At 37.2% G+C, this 18,575-nt stretch overlaps 1 protein-coding gene across 1 annotated transcript in view; it reads right to left on the bottom strand.

Moving 5' to 3' along the window:
• Positions 1–233: 233 nt before the first annotated feature.
• The window catches only part of arfgef2 (ADP-ribosylation factor guanine nucleotide-exchange factor 2 (brefeldin A-inhibited)), a 36,524-nt gene continuing 18,182 nt past the window's right edge, over positions 234–18,575 (bottom strand). Inside the window, exons 23-39 of the mRNA XM_056246406.1 lie at positions 18,411–18,507; positions 18,276–18,316; positions 16,490–16,659; positions 15,936–16,087; positions 14,890–15,062; positions 14,630–14,790; positions 14,417–14,547; positions 13,850–13,979; positions 12,462–12,597; positions 12,095–12,233; positions 10,837–10,894; positions 10,499–10,613; positions 4,765–4,904; positions 4,329–4,500; positions 4,090–4,228; positions 3,634–3,751; positions 234–1,838 (exon numbers count right to left, since the gene is read on the bottom strand). Coding sequence (XP_056102381.1) covers positions 1,674–1,838; positions 3,634–3,751; positions 4,090–4,228; positions 4,329–4,500; positions 4,765–4,904; positions 10,499–10,613; positions 10,837–10,894; positions 12,095–12,233; positions 12,462–12,597; positions 13,850–13,979; positions 14,417–14,547; positions 14,630–14,790; positions 14,890–15,062; positions 15,936–16,087; positions 16,490–16,659; positions 18,276–18,316; positions 18,411–18,507 — 2,237 coding nt within the window. The 3' untranslated portion in view covers positions 234–1,673. The remainder of the gene's footprint in view (positions 1,839–3,633; positions 3,752–4,089; positions 4,229–4,328; positions 4,501–4,764; positions 4,905–10,498; positions 10,614–10,836; positions 10,895–12,094; positions 12,234–12,461; positions 12,598–13,849; positions 13,980–14,416; positions 14,548–14,629; positions 14,791–14,889; positions 15,063–15,935; positions 16,088–16,489; positions 16,660–18,275; positions 18,317–18,410; positions 18,508–18,575) is intronic.

Raw genomic sequence — 18,575 nt, 5'->3', positions numbered from 1 at the left:
TAACCTTTGTTACCCCAAAACGCTCGTTATGCCTCTAACTGTTACAGCGACATCATGTGGCGTATTCAAATGAGTACAAATATTCTCTTTACTACGATCAGTCATCCTTTATTGGAAATGTTGTTTTTTGCCGAGATATAAAGCTGTAAATGTTTTTTTTAAACTGTTTTACATCTTGACAGACCCCTCAGTGAAAACCTTAATATAGAAGAATAAAAATGTAGGAGAATATCCAATGGTTCAGAACTCAAACTTTATTGATTACTTCACCAAATGCTTTAAAGATTACATCACAATATGTATAGAGTTGAACATTATTCTGTATATTTTACATGAAAACTTTACACTGTATTTATTCATATACTATGTATTTATATTTCCCAGTCTCAAGGGAGGCAAAGTAGACATCCATAGTTGCAAGGGAAGGAATGCTTTTCAGAAAATATTTAAATGCACTTCAAGAATGAAATACATCCTTAATGAAAATGAATTGGGATTTGAATCTACACTGGCAATACACTACTAAGCCATATGCTGCTTGGGTTTAATGAAGATATACCTGGATTATACAGTACATTTGTATTCCTGTATTTCTCCCACTTCACTCATTTTTTAATAATGACATCAGTGACTGGCGTCCATCGCGTAAACTTGCCGATTCAGTCTGACTCCGAATCAAGAGCGAACAGCACTCACAAAAATTAAAGATTAAAAAAATGATCAATTAAGCAACTTTAGTGCACTAAAATAATATTCTTTAGATGTCTTAAGATTTAAATGATAAATATGAACAAACAAAAATGCGAATGCAGAATTAAACCTCTCAAAAAAATAAACTGGAAACTAAATGAGCATGGTGTGTGGCCTGTAGAATGGTAGTGTCTGCCTGGTCTGGATTAACAAGCGTAATTACCGACACATGTGAAATAACCACCAAATGCTTTGAAAGCAACCATTACATTCTTAGGACAATTTGGGTTTTAGTGTGAACACACCAAAGCCAAATGTAAGTCTTTTACCCCAAACTAAAAGCATTTTAAATGCAAAAACCTCTGTGGGGTTGCTTGAATGAATTTGGTTCAGAAATTATTGTATAATTGTATGATGAATCAATAAAGGACAATGAGAATGGCCATTTTTGGACCAATCGGTAAACAAATATATCACTGCTTACTGGCACAAGCCCATTGCACACTGGGTGTCACTTACAAGCTCTTAATAACAGGGGTAGATCTAATTTTTTTTATGTTTTTGAGATGTCTAGATTTGTTCAGCCTTTAAAAGACAAAAAATTAACAGATAGGACAAAAGCCAACTAAATGAAATCAACAGACGATCAGAAACCAGATATACAGCAGTACTGGTAATAAATTATTGTCGCAGTCATCCAGAAAAAAAAAGTCAAAATAAAAATAAACAAATATGACTCATGACACTAACAACACAGACGGATGACACAGCACAAGCGGCACCCTTGCTGTTCACTCATAGGGGAGCGACCGACGGCTGATGAGTCAGGACTGGTAGAGGAAAGTATTGGACAGTCAGTTCTGTGTTCCTGTACAGTCCTTCAAATCACAGGAGAGGCTTATACGCTCGGACTATACATTCACTCTACAGCCCCGCTTTTTCCCCAGTTCATCTCAGAGCTGTGTTCCCAGTTCTGATCTACTTTATGACGACGAAGGCTGCGCTCGGCCCAATTCAGGAGCGGCGATGTGGAAGACGGAACCGATGCGGAGGAAAAATCGCCGCAAAGCAGCACGGAGCTCCGGAATGAGGTCGAACTGCATCATCTCACACAGATGGTGGTAGTAGCAGGAGGCATGAGGCTTGAACTGAGGGAGAAATGAGAGCGTTAGACGTTCATGGAAAGATGCTTCGAGCCATTTTATTTTAAAATGTATTAAGTCTTTTCGTTTAGGGGTTTCCCTAAAGACCTTTTTGGAGTGTCTGTCAGTATGGAGTGGAACGCCACTGAGAATGCCTGATGTTATCAACAGTGATGAATGGAAAAGTATATTTTAGTTATGAACAGGGAAGATCCCCAGGGCTGCCAGTGGTCTGACTGCGTAATGGCACAGGTCTCTTTTACATATAAAGGTCATCACACTGACAAGCTGACATTTCAGCGGGGTGTTTCCTGTAATAAAAGCCTTAACTCAGACCTCTTGAAGGATAAGAGAGATATCCAACACATTGTCTTTTCCTACAGGAAATAACACCTATTGGGTTAATTATCAGCCCACCTGTATGGTTAATAAGGGCACTATTTTTACAGTCTGTTTTTTCTCATTCTTAGATGGGACATGTCAATATTTAACAATATAAAACCAAGATCAAGATCAAGGCCAAACCCAACCGGATGTCTACTGAACATGAAAGATAAAATGTGTACTATTTTTAACCTTCTAATTAGTGACATGAGTTGAACTAAGATAAGAGATTTAAAGGGATAGTTCCCTAAAAATAAAAATTATCTTTACTCTTTACAGTCAGAACATGACAAACACTTCCCAAACAGGTGAACATTTTACCAATCTGAGGTAGAACATTCAAAACATTTTCCTTAATAAAATAAATATCTTAATAGCAAAATGAATTTCTCAGTTTCTGCATGTTCGAATAGATGATATTGTTTCAAATCATGAAACAGGTTTGTGTTGCCTGATTTATATGGCATGTATCTTCAGCACAGTTAGCAGTGCAGGCTGCGATATTAATAATATTAAATTTTCTATGGTATTTGTATGAAAAACAATGCATAAGGCTGAATTCAAGCGCATCCCACTGGATGTCTAGTTTGCTCGCGCTGCGCTGCCATTTGAGCCGAGCGGATAAGTAGCGCAGTTACGTTCTGCTTTTGGTGCATAACCATTATATCGAACTTTTGTTATTTTCTCGAGGAAAATTATATCATGATAATTATCATTATCGTTTTAATCGCCCAGCCCTACCTCTGACCTTTTCCTCTTTGATCATATCTAAGCTTTCTCTCTTTCTACAGTCCCGCTTGCTCACTCTCTCTCCTCCCCCATCATGAGTGTAAACACCCCCTATTGCTGATTGGCTACAAGACTGTTTTGGTGCTCCGTAGATCAGTCCGAGTATGTAGAAACACAATATTAAAATATTGCAAATATTCACAAAACTGTTTGCTTAGGTTGATCTCTTGCGGTTTTTAGGTAATATGTAATGTAATCTTGTTAAACTTAAAACGGATTAAAAAAAATTGGTATCGAAAAAAGTATCGTTCAGGAACAGGTATCGAAGTTAAGGTATCATATTGACATTTTTTTAACGATACTCAGCCCTAGTTGGAGACCCCTGCTTTAGAGTAAACAAACATGGTGGATGATGGGCAAGAAAACATGGCGATAATAGTGTTTGGATTGCTTTTTACAGAAAATTCACAGAAAAAAAGTTGTGTAACAAATTTTCAAGGAAAAATAGCGGAATCATTTATTTAAATAAAAGTATATTTAAAGTATTATTATTTTAATAAAAAATTGAGAAAAAAACATTGCTGGTAAAAAATATTTGTTGGCACGCGAGGTTAAAAAGTTCATTTTGATCCCTGTATCCAATGTTCTGGTTCAGTGAGAGGGTGTGTTTGTTTATGCATGTTATTACTTTGTCATCAGGCAGTCTGAGTGTCCGGGTGAGGAGCAGCAGCAGGAGACTTGTCCAGGCTTCCCGGTGGCTCTCTGAGGTAAGACTGATGAAGTAAGCCAGCGCTTCACTACAAACTCTAAATAAAACACACACATGCTCATCGTTACTGTCCCATACAGCACATGTAAATCTATGATGTAGAACTTGATTATGTGACTCATCCTTCAGTGTTTTACATAAAACAGTTCCTTCTACCACTTTTTTTTTTTTAAGAGTCATACATCTATTTTGTATGCATTATAGTGATGAGTGTAGCATCTATATTTAATGCTTTCTAATTGTTAATAATGTTAGTGTAATTTAAATAATCACACAATAACAAATCAACTCAAGTGCAATTTCTTCAAATAATAGGTGCATCTGAACACATAGCACAGATGCACTGTATAGAACCAGGCAGACGGCTGCACTCACTGCAAAAGGCGTGTCTGGATATCTAGCCAGGAGTCTTGCAGCTGCGTGTCGGAGTACATGCGAAAGAGGATTCTCAGACTGCAGGCCAGACTGCTGGTCTCCTGCTTTAGAAGATTCGGTTTTGACTTCCCCTTAAAGCCTACACGCAAGATTAATAAAAGAAATGCATAATAAAAAAAGACCATCTCCTATAATGACAGCGTACCACAATCCAGACGAGGAAATAAAAGAGCCCAGACCTGCTCTCCAGAGCGCAGTCCTCTGCTCATTGTTGGAGTTGAAGTCCTTGGCAAACCTGTGAGACTCAAGGAGGCAGTCAAGCAGTTTGAAGAGGTGCTGTGACGACAGGTGTCTGTACATACCCTGATCGGGCTCCGTCTCTCCCTCCTCTGCTTGCTCAAGTGCATCTCGCTATTAGGAAACACAAAGAGACGGAACCAATGACACTTAAAGTTAGCACGCTACAAAGCCGTTCCTTGGCTGATTTCTCCAAATCACTGTATCTGTTTCAATACCGCTGTGTATTTTGTCAACAACATAAGGGGCTGTTTACAAAGACCACATTGCTGCATTTGTCTGTGCTGTTTATAAGATATATTTCAATGTAATCATGTCAATTATCATTTATACTTTATAAAGCAGATATTTAAACGGACTTGGGTTAAGTGAACAAACCTGAGCAGCAGCCATGTTCTCAGCATCCTCCCTCTTGCTGGTAGCCGGGTAGAATACAATATTATCTATGGTCTGAATCAACTCCAGCTGTACGACGCACTTTATAAGCAGCCCTGCAAACAGCCTGTGGTCCGAGACCCCTAGGACAGAACATGTAAGAGAGTAACATGTTATAAGTCACATAAGGACAGAGAACTCTGGACAGAAAGGTGAAGTGTAAAATGGCTCAAGAGCTGGGCAACAAGGTAGTTCAATGGAGTTTTAATCCACATTCAGATCTGCCTCCATTTAGTTTGCAATTAAGTGTTCCAATCAAATATTGACAGAAAAAAATTGTATACTGGGACTTATTTTTATTTTTTTATAAGCAGTTTTACTTGGATAAATGCCACAATGGGAACAAAAGTTGTGACTTCAGTTTCATGATGACTTTTTGTTCAAAGTTTTTTTATTGAATGACAACTTTGCAAAAACAATTACTGTACGATGAAATATACACATTTTGAACATACCCCACCCATAACCCACCCGTCCATCCAATTACAAACAAGCCTGCATTTAAGAGATCCTACTAGAGATGGTTTAAAACACAAGTCCAAATTGTAGTACATAACGGTGAAAAGGGGAAAGAATAAAAATAAAAAATAAAATAAAATATATATATATATATTAAAAAGGAGGAAAAGAGGGTAGCTACTCTGATATTGTTGTAGTTGGTTTCTAAAAGAATGTCAAGAAGGGGCGCCATATTTTGTCAAATTTATTCTCAGATCCCTGGGTGGTGTACCGTATTTTCTCTAAATTCATACAGGACATAATGTCCCTAATCCAATGTGAGTGGGAAGGAGGAGCAGGATAGCCCTACGAGCTAATAAGGAGGTAAAGGCCAATACTTCCAGCTTCCCTTTAGGCAAGCCCAAATTTGGAGGAATGCCAAAGATGCCAGTACAGGGTTCCTGCACACTTTTGAAAGTCAAATTTAAGGCTTTTTAAGACCTTTTTAAGACCTGAAGAAATCAAAATTAATACCGTACATTAGGGCTGTGCAGTATTGACAAAAATATATCTTGATATTTTCAACGTTTTGTTGATAATAATTAGATGATATTTTACTGATTGTGTTTTTGTGCTGGTGCCATGGCTGGTTTAGGTCTGTTGTTGACAGCTGACTCACGAAGATATTCATATTTTTCATATTCTATGCAGTGGTCAGTTCACAGCAGTGACAGAAATTAATATTTTAATTAAGGGGCAATATTTGCCACCTTAAATTGATTTTTTTCAGGGGCATTTTCACCTATATATGGACATTTTTTCTAAACTTATTTAGAGTTATGCATCACCTTTAATGTCAAATACTATCATTCAAATTAAATTATACAGTAATTATACAATAATACTTAATTATATAATAATCATACAGTACCACTGTTACAGTCAAATTAAATCATTCAATCAAAATCCATCTTTGCAGTGCAGAGGTGACAGAAGCGGCATCAGAAGTGGCATTAATTTATGTACACTCCATTTACAACTGCATAAATAAAGCTATGAGATATATATTTTTAAATCAATATTCAATATTTAAATATGAAATGATTTCTAATTTTAACATTTTATTTAAAGGGTACTTTAAATATGAAACCGCAGCGGCAAATCACTGTCTTAATAAGTGAGTTGAGGGAGTCATTCATTCAACCGATTCGTTCAAACGGCTGATTCATTCGGGAAAGAAGCAAGTGATTCGTTCAAAACGCGGATTTCAGTCAAGAAATCATCGCTGTGTTGCATTGAGACTCTGCTACGGTTTCATTTTGAAATTATAGTCGGCGAAATAAAGGGAAAACAAACAATATTGACAATATTGTGTCTAAAAAGTAACTCAATGTTAACTTATTGTTAATTTAACTGTTGTATAACATAAATATCACAATTGGAATCGTGCACGGGAAAACGGCACTCTTTCTGATGTGATATTCTAATATAAGAACATAATATGATTTGAATATAAGACAAAAACTAACTTGGGGACATAACAGTTACACTGCACACATCACGCAGTGAAAGCACGAGACAAATGCGATGTCGGCTCGCAGTGCCTCGTACATTGTTAAAACAATGATTGCAATATCATAAAAGACAATACACATCGCACACCATACGCACATAAAGAATGAACTTACAACTGAACTGACATTTACGACCTCTCTTCTCTTTCTCTCCTCTCGCGTGCAGGAGACAGTTATGCTGCCGCGACTCGCAAGTGACGCGAAATGTCACGTGAACTAGCAAATCCACAAAGATAGAATAATAAATAAATAAAAATACGTACGCTAATTAGATGGTTTTAATTTGGAAAGCTTTTAGATATGTCTAAGTCAAAGTGTCATCTAAAATTTAAGACCTTTCATAAGTAAAAATAAGACTTTATAAGACTTTTTATGGCCTTAAATTTTAAAAATCTAATTTAAGACTTTTTAAGACTTTTTAAGGATCCGCGGGAACCCTGCAGTAAAAGGGTTTGGCTCAATCTGATGCTGAAGTACTTCAGACAGCGTTTGAAACACTGATGTCCAGAACTCATTCAAGGTGGGACACGTCCAGTACATGTGAAAGAGTGACGCAGGTGCGCTCTTACAGCTATCACAGGTCGGGTCCACATCAGGGAACATACGAGCTAGTTTGGTTTTAGATATGTGAATACGGCGTACTAACTTTAAATTGCACAAGAGCATGTCGGGCACACATGGAGGTAGAGTGTATCCGATCCAGGACTGAATCCCACATGTGATCTGTGAAGGCAGAACCTAGGTCCTGCTCCCACATGGTTCTTATAGCTGCTAATGAGGGGCTATGCAACTTTGAAATAAGGTTGTAAAAAACTGAAATTGTGCCTTTTAATGTGGGGTTGACAGAAAGAAACATATCGACAGGGTTGGCTTGGGGTTCATTAGGGAATTGGGGAATCAACTTCTGTATATAATGCCTGATTTGTAAAAATCTGAAAAAATTAGTCTTTACCAAACCAGAGTTTTTTGTCAGTTGAGAAAAACTAGCAAATAGATCATTAATAAATAAATCGGCGATGCATTTTAAGCCTTTTTTATGCCAGATCTTAAATGCACCATCCACCATCGAGGGAGCAAACAAATGATTAGCTGCAATTGGGCTGAGAAGTGAAAAAATCTGAAGTCCGAAATTCTTCCTAAATTGGGTCCAGATTCGAAGAGGGTGCTTAATCACAGGAAAACCATTAGGAATAGCAGAGGAGAGTGGGAGTGTGGCACTTAAGAGGGCAGATAGAGACAATGGGCTAATGGATGGAGCGATGGACTCCATTGTTACCCAGACTGGGGCTGAGTCGTCGAGATGAAAATGCACCCAATACACTAAAGAACGAATTTTAGCAGCCCAGTAGTAGTATTGGAAATTAGGGAGGGCCATTCCACCTGTTTGTTTGGGTCTTTGAAGAAAAGCTTTCCGTAACCGAGGGTGTTTACCATTCCAAATATAATTTATCATTAAAGAGTCAAGGGCCTGAAAAAAGGATTTGGGGAGAAAAACGGGGAGACATTGGAAAAGATATAGGAACTTTGGGAGAAGTGTCATTTTAATTGAATTGATTCTACCTATAAGAGAAAAAGACAGAGGAGACCACTTCGATAATATTTGCTTCGCCTGATCTAATAATTTGAGGAAGTTCGATTTAAATAGGTTTTTAAAATTCCTGGTAAAACATACCCCAAGGTAACTTAGATGATCTGTCACCACCTTGAGTGGGAGAGCAGTATACTTGAGTTTAAGTGCTTCTGTATTAATCGGAAAGAGTTCGCTCTTACTCAAGTTAAGTTTATAGCCTGAAAATTGACTAAAGACTTCTAACACAGAAAGTGCCTCTGGTAGGGAGGTGGCTGGCTTTGAGACAAACAAAATTAAAGTCATCAGTGTATAAAGATACCTTATGCTCGATTCCTCATCTCCATATCCCCTGTATCCGTTCGTTTCCACGAATGGCAATCGCAAGAGGTTCGATTGCAATAGCAAAAAGGAGTGGGCTCAAAGGACAACCCTGCCGGGTCCCACGATGTAAATCAAAACTATTCGAGTAACGGCTGTTTGTTAATACTGAGGCAGAAGGGCATGCATTTAAAAGTTTAACCCAAGAAATGAAAACAGGACCCAAACCACATTTTTCAAGGGTAAAAAATAAGTAATTCCATTCTACTCTATCAAATGCTTTTTCAGCATCCATAGAAGCGAGGCATTCTGAGACAGTATTCTTGGGGGAATATAAAATGTTAATTAACCGACGGACATTATAAAATGAGTGGCGTCCCTTTATAAAGCCAGTTTGGTCGGGGGAAATTATAAAGGGAAGAATATCCTCCAATCTGTGGGCGAGGATTTTGGCAAGTATCTTTACGTCCATATTTAATAGCGAAATTGGTCTGTATGATGCACAATCTAGAGGGTCTTTATCCTTTTTTAACAACAGGGAGATACAGGCCTGATAGAACGAAGGGGTAAGTTTCCCTGAGTCAAATGAGTCTGAGAATACTAAACATAAAAACGATGATAATTCAACTGAAAATTTCTTAAAAAAGTCAGAAGAAAGTCCGTCTGGGCCAGGAGATTTACCTGATTGCATAGATGTTATTGGTGCGATAATTTCCTTCTGAGTAATAGGTGCCTCAAGGCTATGCCTCAGATCTTAAGAAAGGCATGTTTAGGTTCCTAAAAAAGGTTTCCATGGTAGTTACGTCTGCTGTACAATCCGAACTATACAAATTAGAATAAAATACTTGGAACTTTTCGTTAATAAGTTTCTGATCCGATGTTGTACACCCACTGTCTGTTTCGTGACGACTTTAAAAGAGGAAGAGGTCATATAGTTCAAAGAGAATGTGGCTGTAGGTGGAAACTCTAGATGATTAGGTTTCGTGGGCAGCTTATCAGACGTCTTTATACTTCAGACAAAGTAGGCAAGCTGCGTGTCATGAGGTTGAGTTACAATGTTCTGCAGAAAACTAGGAAACTGATGTAGTCATATGATGGTTTCTCAGTACAAGGGTGCATCTCATGAAAACTCCAAAGGGGTTTTCTGTTGTAATACAATAAAATAAATTGCTTAAAAAAAAAAAAAGAAGTTAGTTAAGAAATTAATTTGATTTTTTTGCATTACGCCAATGGGGAAATTAAGGCTTAATTTTCTTTAGGCAAATTTAATTTTTAAATATTCTTTTTGAAAGTTTTGGGTCGGTAGGGTTTTTAAATGTTTTTGAAAGAAGTCTCTTATGCTCACCAAGACTGCAATTATTTGATCAGAAATACAGTAGAAATAGTAATGTCAAATATTATTTCAGTTTAAAATTTTTTTTTTTTTTTTTTGGTATATATTTTAAAATGAAATGTATTCCTGTGATGGCAAAACAGTCTTCAGTGTCACATGATCCTTCAGAAATCATTCTAATATGATGATTTCGGGCTCAAGAAACATTTCTTATCAATGTCGAAAACAGTTGTGCTGCTTTTTTGGAAACTGATATATTTTTTTAACAGGATTCTTTGATGAATAGAAAGTTCAAAATAACAGCATTTATTTGAAATAACAATCGTTTGTATTTTCTGTCACATTTAATGCATCCTTGCTGAATGAAAATAATGGTAATGAGTGGCTCAAACATTTTCATGAGAATCACCATAAAAGTGAGAGAGGCATTGCAGCTGTACATACTGGTGTGGGACCTTCCTTTCCAGGTTTCATCACTGGCGGTGGACATCTGACTATGGCCTCTCTCTGATAGAGTCTTCTCAAAGCTACTCTGCGACTGAGAATCCACCTCAACATCCTAAAAAACACAGAGACAAACACACACACAGACCCATATGAAAACCAGAGCCTAATATGCAAATGTCTAGTATAAATAGCAAGCAAAGTCTGGTGGGTGTGTCAGTGTTAGCAGAAGGGTAAGACACAACGATTTATAACAGAATAAGGGCTTAGTTGTGCTTGATTATGGCTTATTTGTGTGTATTCGCAATATTTATTTATTTATGCGTTTGTGATCTCACCATGTGTTTCCCTTCTCCCACCTCCTCCTCCTGTCCAGCTGGTCGCCATGTCAGCAAGCTGTTAAGAGCAGTCAAAACCAAACTGAGAGAGCATTTCATAAACAGAACTACTGGAGCTTGAGTCTGTTTAAACACACTCCGATTTCAATATCAGTGGTTAGAAGTGGGCGATATACCGGTAGAAATTTGTCAACCGGTAGAGATTTTAGACTATCATCTCTACTGCGGTTACACTCACATAAAGTTGCTGTGCTGCGCAGTCATGAAAGCTTATCATCTGCATGCGTTTTTAAGCATTGCTGTTTAAAAACAAGTGATTTTAAACCATTGAAGCGCAATAAGCAGTGAAAGAGAACTCATTTCGATAGTCATTCATGTTTTAAGTGAAAGTAAACAGTTGAGAAAGAAAGCGCACGTGTATCCATATATTGGATCTGTGTATTCGGTCTTAAAGTTACATCGTTAATGTTAGTCGTTAATGCTAATCAAACAACAAAAGACAAAGAAAAATCACTCCCTATTCCTGCTGAATCACTTTTGTAACTTTAATAAGAATAAATTTTGTATTTAATGTACAAAATGTACATTAAAAATTTCATACACAATGAATTGCCATTGTGTATGAAATGTGCTATGTAAATAAACTTGCCTTGCCTATACAGTGAAGACTATGCAGTGTTTTTGTACATATAATTACTTTTTTACAATTCATGTAGTATTTCTTATTTCTTGTAGTTTTTCAGGTAGGTCTACTTCATTCATCTTTTTCTATTGTAGTTTGTTTTCTTATATGTTTGTAATTAGTTTCTTTGTTCTTATTTCATCACTGACTGTTTACTTGTCTCCAGTAAGCTTGAGAGTTTTTACTTAGGCTAATTATGAAATCTCAAGTATATAATAAAAAACCTTATTTAGAGCAAAAATAACTATATTATTGTATCGTATATATCGTTATCGTGAAATAAAAGTACTCGTATCATAATCATAAGATTTTGATCATATTGCCCACCCCTATCAGTGGTCAAATCAACACCTGTCAAGAATTTGATATATGTTGGCACGTCTTAAAGACCAAAAAAAAAAAAAAAAGCGTTTAAATTATGCAAAAAAAAAATTGACATGTTATTAATTAGCATACCTTGTAATTTATTTGATAATTTGATTTTTTTAATCGATTGACAACTCTAATGAAAACACATCCAGATGGAAGGCCGTTAAGTGTCACTGAAACAGATGGTGGTGTGCAAGAGTGTCATACGCATGAGGGCTGGTGGTCTGGAAGATATCCAGCATGCAAGCGCAGGTGACGTCCCACACCTCCGGACTGAACTTCTCCCCGTTCAGGATCACCAGGTTCTCCAGACAGTTTGTGCCTGACCGCGCCAGCTGCTCATTATCTAAGAACAGAGGCGAAGTTTTAAGTGTAACACTTTCCCTGTATCACCACACCCTGAAGATTTAAAACACTACCACCCACTGAGTCAATATGTTTCCCCAAATGTGACATGTGTAGGCGTCACATTTGAATTGTCCATCTGAACTGAAGTACAGCAAGTAGCAGGACAGGTCTTAAAATTCACAAACTCTCCCTCATGATTAACGCAACAGATTAGCAAAATCCCCACCTTGTTTCACACACCACTGCAGCTGTGCAAAAATATCTGCCAGCAGCACCTCGCTGAGAGGCTCGTAAAATTGTGTGAAAACATCACAGATAGCGTAGAGGGCGTGGTTACATGTTGTCGTCATCCACTCAGTTTTCTATGAAAGAAAAAAATAGAAAATTATTATAAATTTTTTTTTTTTTTTTTTAAATATCATCATTTGCCATGTTTCCATCCACTTGTCAATCGAATTATCTTAAATTCGGTAAAAACCCTCATGCGAATAAAGCTGGTGAAAGTGTGTTTCCATCAAACTGCTTTAAAGCGGATAAAAACCTGTGAGTAATGACGTCACATGCTGTTTTGCGATCAAATTGGTATATCGAATTGATTTGAGACATGTTAAGGTGTTTCCATTCATTTTCTCATCGAATTGCACAACATTCAAGCCAACATTTGCGAACAAAGTTTTACTAGGCAAAATGGATCGCACCATAATAGCGTTTCCATCCGCGTTTATCGCATAAGCCATATATCGATAAAGATAAAATCCGATGAGACCGATCGTATTTCATTTGAGTCGATATTCATGAAATTCAATCGAATTTTACTGTTTCCATAAGGCATTTTTCATTCGATATCACTTAATGCGGATAAAAACGTGTGGATGGAAACATAGCTTATTGATTGGCTGCAATGTATCCACCTTATCTTTCAATGCGCAAGTAAGCTATTTTCTTGTGAATTCATTAGCCGCTACAACTAGAAGACTAACAAAGTGCAGCTAAACTATTTGCGCAACAAACTAGTGTGATTATGATAATCCATTAAAATAATAGGATCATACCAGATAGCAACATCAAGATGTTTTAGTACCGTTAAAATTACTGGAAGCAACTGAGACCAGAAGCCTCAACCTTTAAGTTACAAATGACTGTCTGCTTTTATGTTAAAAATATGGTGGATACAACTAACAAAAAAGTTCAAATCAGCTAGCAACATTTAAGCTGACATTTAATCAGATTTATGAATCAGTTAGAAATATCAGTAAATCAACTAGGGAAAAGCATAAAATTAATAGCAAAAAAAGTTTTAGTGCAGGGACTTCTAGGAACACAAATGAGACCTTTTTTTTTTTTTAAATCGGTTCATTAAAAAGAACCCACCGAACCTAAATGAATCAGACTTTTCAATGCTACTACTCTAGTAGACATGCTTCAGACATGATTATTACTTCAGCTCGCTCGGTTGCAAGCACAAAATAAATGTGACAAAAACAGTGATGTAACATCTTGTGCTGTTTTACTGCTATGGGGAAAATTAGCTTGTTATTGGATAAGCTCAAGTAGTTTAAATATAATGAACAAAAATGTAATGTTGGGAGTATTAAAGTTGTGATTGACACTCACTTCAGTTTGCTGCTCAGGGAGCTTCATGTTGTCGAATATTCGAAAGATGATCCGAAAGAGGTCATGCCACCAGTGCTTCTCAAATGTGTGTCCGTAACTCTTCATGATCTCAAACATGACAGTCAGACCCCTGAAACACCAAAACACTCCCTCTTGAATAAGCTTTAAATGTGTTATTTAAAGTCAACATGAAATCAAAATTTACCCAATTTACTTTGCTAGTGCACATTACTAGTCTTGTGGTGAACAAATAAGCTGTGCAAGTTAATATACAGAGAATTTTTTTTAGTTATTATAAAATCAAAATCTGAACATTTGCTTCCGCTCTGGAATGGCGTTCCTTCTCTGATGATGTCAGTTTGACGGCTTGGATTGAATATCCTTAACCACTCCCCTCCGACCGTCAGATTCCTTTGAGCGAGGGATGGAGAGGAGGTGTACTAAACTAAAACCCCACCCTCTATTCAATATTCCTTTTCACACTGGAAAACAGTCGGTTGCAACTTCTGGTTCACAGGGACTTTTAAAGAAATGAAAAGAGTAGCAAGGTTGATGATGGGGACCCACCTGGTCCTGACGTCTAGTTTGCAGCGGTTGATGATGCAGGAAAGCTCAAACAGGATGGGGAACCAGCCTCTCACCCAAACGCGGTCACCAGGGGCCACGTTCATATCGTCACTAGTGTACTCCCTCAGAGCCTAGAAAGGGGAAGAGTGACTAAAATGTAATCTTTGAAGCTCAGACGTCATGGGTAACAAAGACTGAGGTGACAGCACTCACCTGCGGCCTGTCAGACACGTATTTAGCGCAGTGGCGGATGAGCCGAATGGCTTCCATACTGGTGTCAGGAAATGCAGCATTACACACAAACTCCGACAAACACTTCACTGCATCCTGGAAAGAGTCAATGGCCGCCGCAAAATGCTGCTGAAACGTGTTCACTGTGAGGAAACAGAAAGGATAGACATGAGAATGATTTTTATTTTGTTGTTTTTTAAATATTCAAGATTTTAAAATAATGTGCAATTGCCGGTACTTACTAACAATGTGCCCTGTGGTCTGAAATGCAAGGTCCACAATGTTCTCATCATGATCTGATGCTGCTTGATGGAACACAGAGAAGATGTTCTTCCAGCCAGAGCGAATATTAGCAGCCTGGGAGTTAACCATCTGAGCCACACAACGTATCACCATGTCCCGGATGGTGGGCGACCTTTAGAAAGGATGTGGGAGTTAGTGTAGAAGAAAGCAAAATGCATGGCTTAAAATGGAAAAATATACTAAAATAATGACTTCAAATAGGTTTCCTGAACACTTTCTTTATAATCTTTATAATGGTCAGACAAATAGTTAGTTCTGCCCCGAACTCATGCCATTGATTGAGCTAAAGTTGCTGTGTCAGACAAGTCGAGTCTCTCTAACAAACAGAATTTTGATGGCACCACATTTGATGGCAGACAGAGTTTGGGCTGCATGATTAATCGAAATAGAACCGAAATCATGATGTAGTGCGATTGTCAAATCGCAAAGACTGCAATTTATTTAAATAAATATACGCACTGTGTAAGTGTTCCCTGTATTTTTCTGCAAGTTTGAAGGCTTAACGTTTGAAAATGAAGAAATTAAGACAACCACAAATATTAGTATAGTATTTTTTTTTTTTTTGTAATTGTAATTATGATTTTTGTTAAATACTCATTTTTTTATTTATAATTTAATTAAACTTTTATATATTTATCTAGTAATAGTAGTAATTATTATTATTATTTTAACAGCCATATTGATATATAACCACAAAAGTTTGGCCAAATGTGTTACAAACAAGCACAGCAAATATGGAATTATTGCATTGCACAAATCAAAGTTTTTATCAGAAAATTAGACTTTTTCCACCGAAATCATGCAATCCAAGCAGTGTAACACTTTTTGGGGAAAACAACCTACAAATGGCCTACTTATAGTTGCTTCTACATAATATGCTGGGATTGCAGGAAGTATTTTAACTATGACACAATTAACCTCAAGTGTTTCCTCATTCTTTCTTCATCTCCTCAATCACTCACATTTCTAACTCCCTTCTCCTCACCTGTTCTTCTTCATGATGTGTTCAAATGGCCTTAAAAAGTCCTTTTGGAAGCGGAAATTGGCCAGTTCTCCTTTCTCTAGAAACTTCATTGAAAGTTGTCTCAGGGAGTCCACTGCAAAGATGGCCACATCCTCATTAGGATTACAACCCACCTGTCAAACCAGAAATAAAACACAATCATACAGCTGTTTTACTGATTTATCAAATCAAGAAAAGAAAAAAATCACTATCAGCTTTAAGGTACGGTCACATTAGCGACATTTTGGCAAGATTTTGCTTGCAAAAAACGTCCATTGTCTATAGTGTGATAATGTTGCAATGTATGAAGCACAGCTTACACAAAGTCAATTTTAAACCAAGCTGCTTTCTGTTGGTCAATGTAGGGAATCCGTGACACCACATTGAAATCGTTGCGAAATCTGCGTGGTGAAATCGTTCGCCTTGACGTGGAAATCCTGATTGCATGGATTCCTATTGAAATGACTGGATTTTGCCCACAAACATTCACAGAACAATGGTGAATGTGACCGCACCTTTAGATAAAGGCCACAGACCTTGTTGAAGTGATCTCCGATGACCTGCCAAATGCGTGACCACTGCAAACGGATGCGGTTCATGTTGTAATAGGAGATCTCCACTATCTTCTGCAGACTGAACATGCGCGGCTGGTGCGCAGAGGCCAGCTCGTCCATGGACACCGCACATAGCCAACGTACAAAGTCAACTGGAGATGGAGCAGAGGTTAGAATTCACAAAAATATCAAGTGACATTTTGCCCTCAAATACATTATCTACATGTTCATGTCTGTGTGCATTAACGTGGGTTGCAAGAGTGAGTCAGTCCAGAGGGCCATTTTGTGTGGCGGCAGTCACCTAATGGTTAGGCTACATAATTAAAGTAACAAAATAAACTGTGTCCACCCAAACAGTCTAAAACAGATCATTTTCATCCATTTATACTCCTACAACCATGACATGTAGCAATAATTTGAAAGAAAAAGTGTCTTTTTTTCAATAGCTCGTTACCAACATTTCCTGAGTTAACTTTGCACATTCTAACATCATTTCTGAATTTAAACGGCCTATTGTCTTCTAATAAAGAGAACCTCCATCATGAAACTATGCGTGTACGTATTACACGAATGAGGGGAGTTTATATGTACTTATAAACAACCACCATCCCTTATGATGTGATAGAACAAACGAATGAATATCAGACAAAGAACAAATCCAAGCTATGGCGAACAGGATCAAAACACGGACGCCCACTTAGACTAAAAAACGACTTTCCACTGCTCAAGATATGCAAGGAATGCAGTCGAACCCATTGACTCTAGTTTACATGGGTAGAATTAACAGTATCGGTTTCGTCATAATCAACCCACACAGATATGCTCTCAAACAGTGTTGGTGTGTAACTTACTACATATAGCGATACTAATAACTTAGCTAAACTCCTCAGTAGCGTGACAGCAGCTCAATTGTTTTCAAAATAGTGTTGCTTTTTCAGTAGCAAGCTAGTTTATTCCAAGTAACAGTGGCGTGACACAACCGTTTATGTCGCATTGTATTGCGTATGTATCTAAGGATTACAAAAGTTGTTTGATTTGCCAAGAATGTAAACTTGCATCCTCATGGTTGTTGTAAGTCTTTATTTAGCAGGGTTGACTGTATGTAAATCATGTTGTAGAACAAAACATGAAAGTCTTTTCATGTTTACCACAGACCTTATTTAACTCACAAACCCAAAACCACTACTATAAAACTATTTAATAATTTCTGAGGATTTATACTAACCCATTCTATTTTTCCCCCATGTTTTACAACTAAAAACTGAAACGCTCTTATAAAATCAAACCTCTAAATATTTTTTGGAATACTTTTATTCTTCTACTTTTCTATAATTCTACTTTTAATCAGCAAGGATGCATTACATTGATCAAAAGTGACAGTAAAGACATAATGTATTGTACAAATATTTAAAATAAATGCTGTTATTTTGAACTTTCTATAGATCAAAGAATCCTCAGGAAAATGCATCATAGTTTACACAAAACTAGAAGCAGCACAACTATTTTCAACATTGATAATCAGAAATGTTTCTTTAAAATATATTTAAATAGAAAATAGCTATTTTAAGTAATAATAATATTTCACAAAATTACTGTTTTTACTGTATTTTTGATCAAATAAATGCAGTCTTGGTGAGAATAAGGGGACTTTTTCTAGCCACCCCAAATTTTAGAACAGTAATGTGATTGTGTACATTTATATTGGCCCCTTAAAAATTAAACAAAAAATGTTACATTAAAAACAAAAAGCAAATCAAAGAAACCCTACCAATTGCATTTCCATCAAGCCTGGTGGATCCAGTGAAGATTCTGGCACACAAAACAGAGAGACTGAAGGTCAGACATGGGATTATAAACACAAAGAACAACACTGTGTTTGTATTGTCCTGTGATTTCAATGCACCTGTCCACAGCCACCACAACACTCTGAGAGCTGGTCTCCCCCACTGACTCCTGGATATGAGCCATCTGACGCTTGTCTGGACCTCCAACCAAAGTACCTGCAGGAGACCAATAATATGGGTTTGCTCCATAAGCAACACTGTCCACACGATCCACACACATCAAT

This window comes from Rhinichthys klamathensis, unplaced genomic scaffold (genome assembly GCF_029890125.1).
Source record: "Rhinichthys klamathensis goyatoka isolate OS25496 unplaced genomic scaffold, OSU_Roscu_1.1 h1tg000037l_1, whole genome shotgun sequence".
Taxonomy (NCBI): domain Eukaryota; kingdom Metazoa; phylum Chordata; class Actinopteri; order Cypriniformes; family Leuciscidae; genus Rhinichthys; species Rhinichthys klamathensis.
Note: the sequence above shows the minus strand (reverse complement) of the source record. Positions and strands in the feature narration are given on the sequence as shown.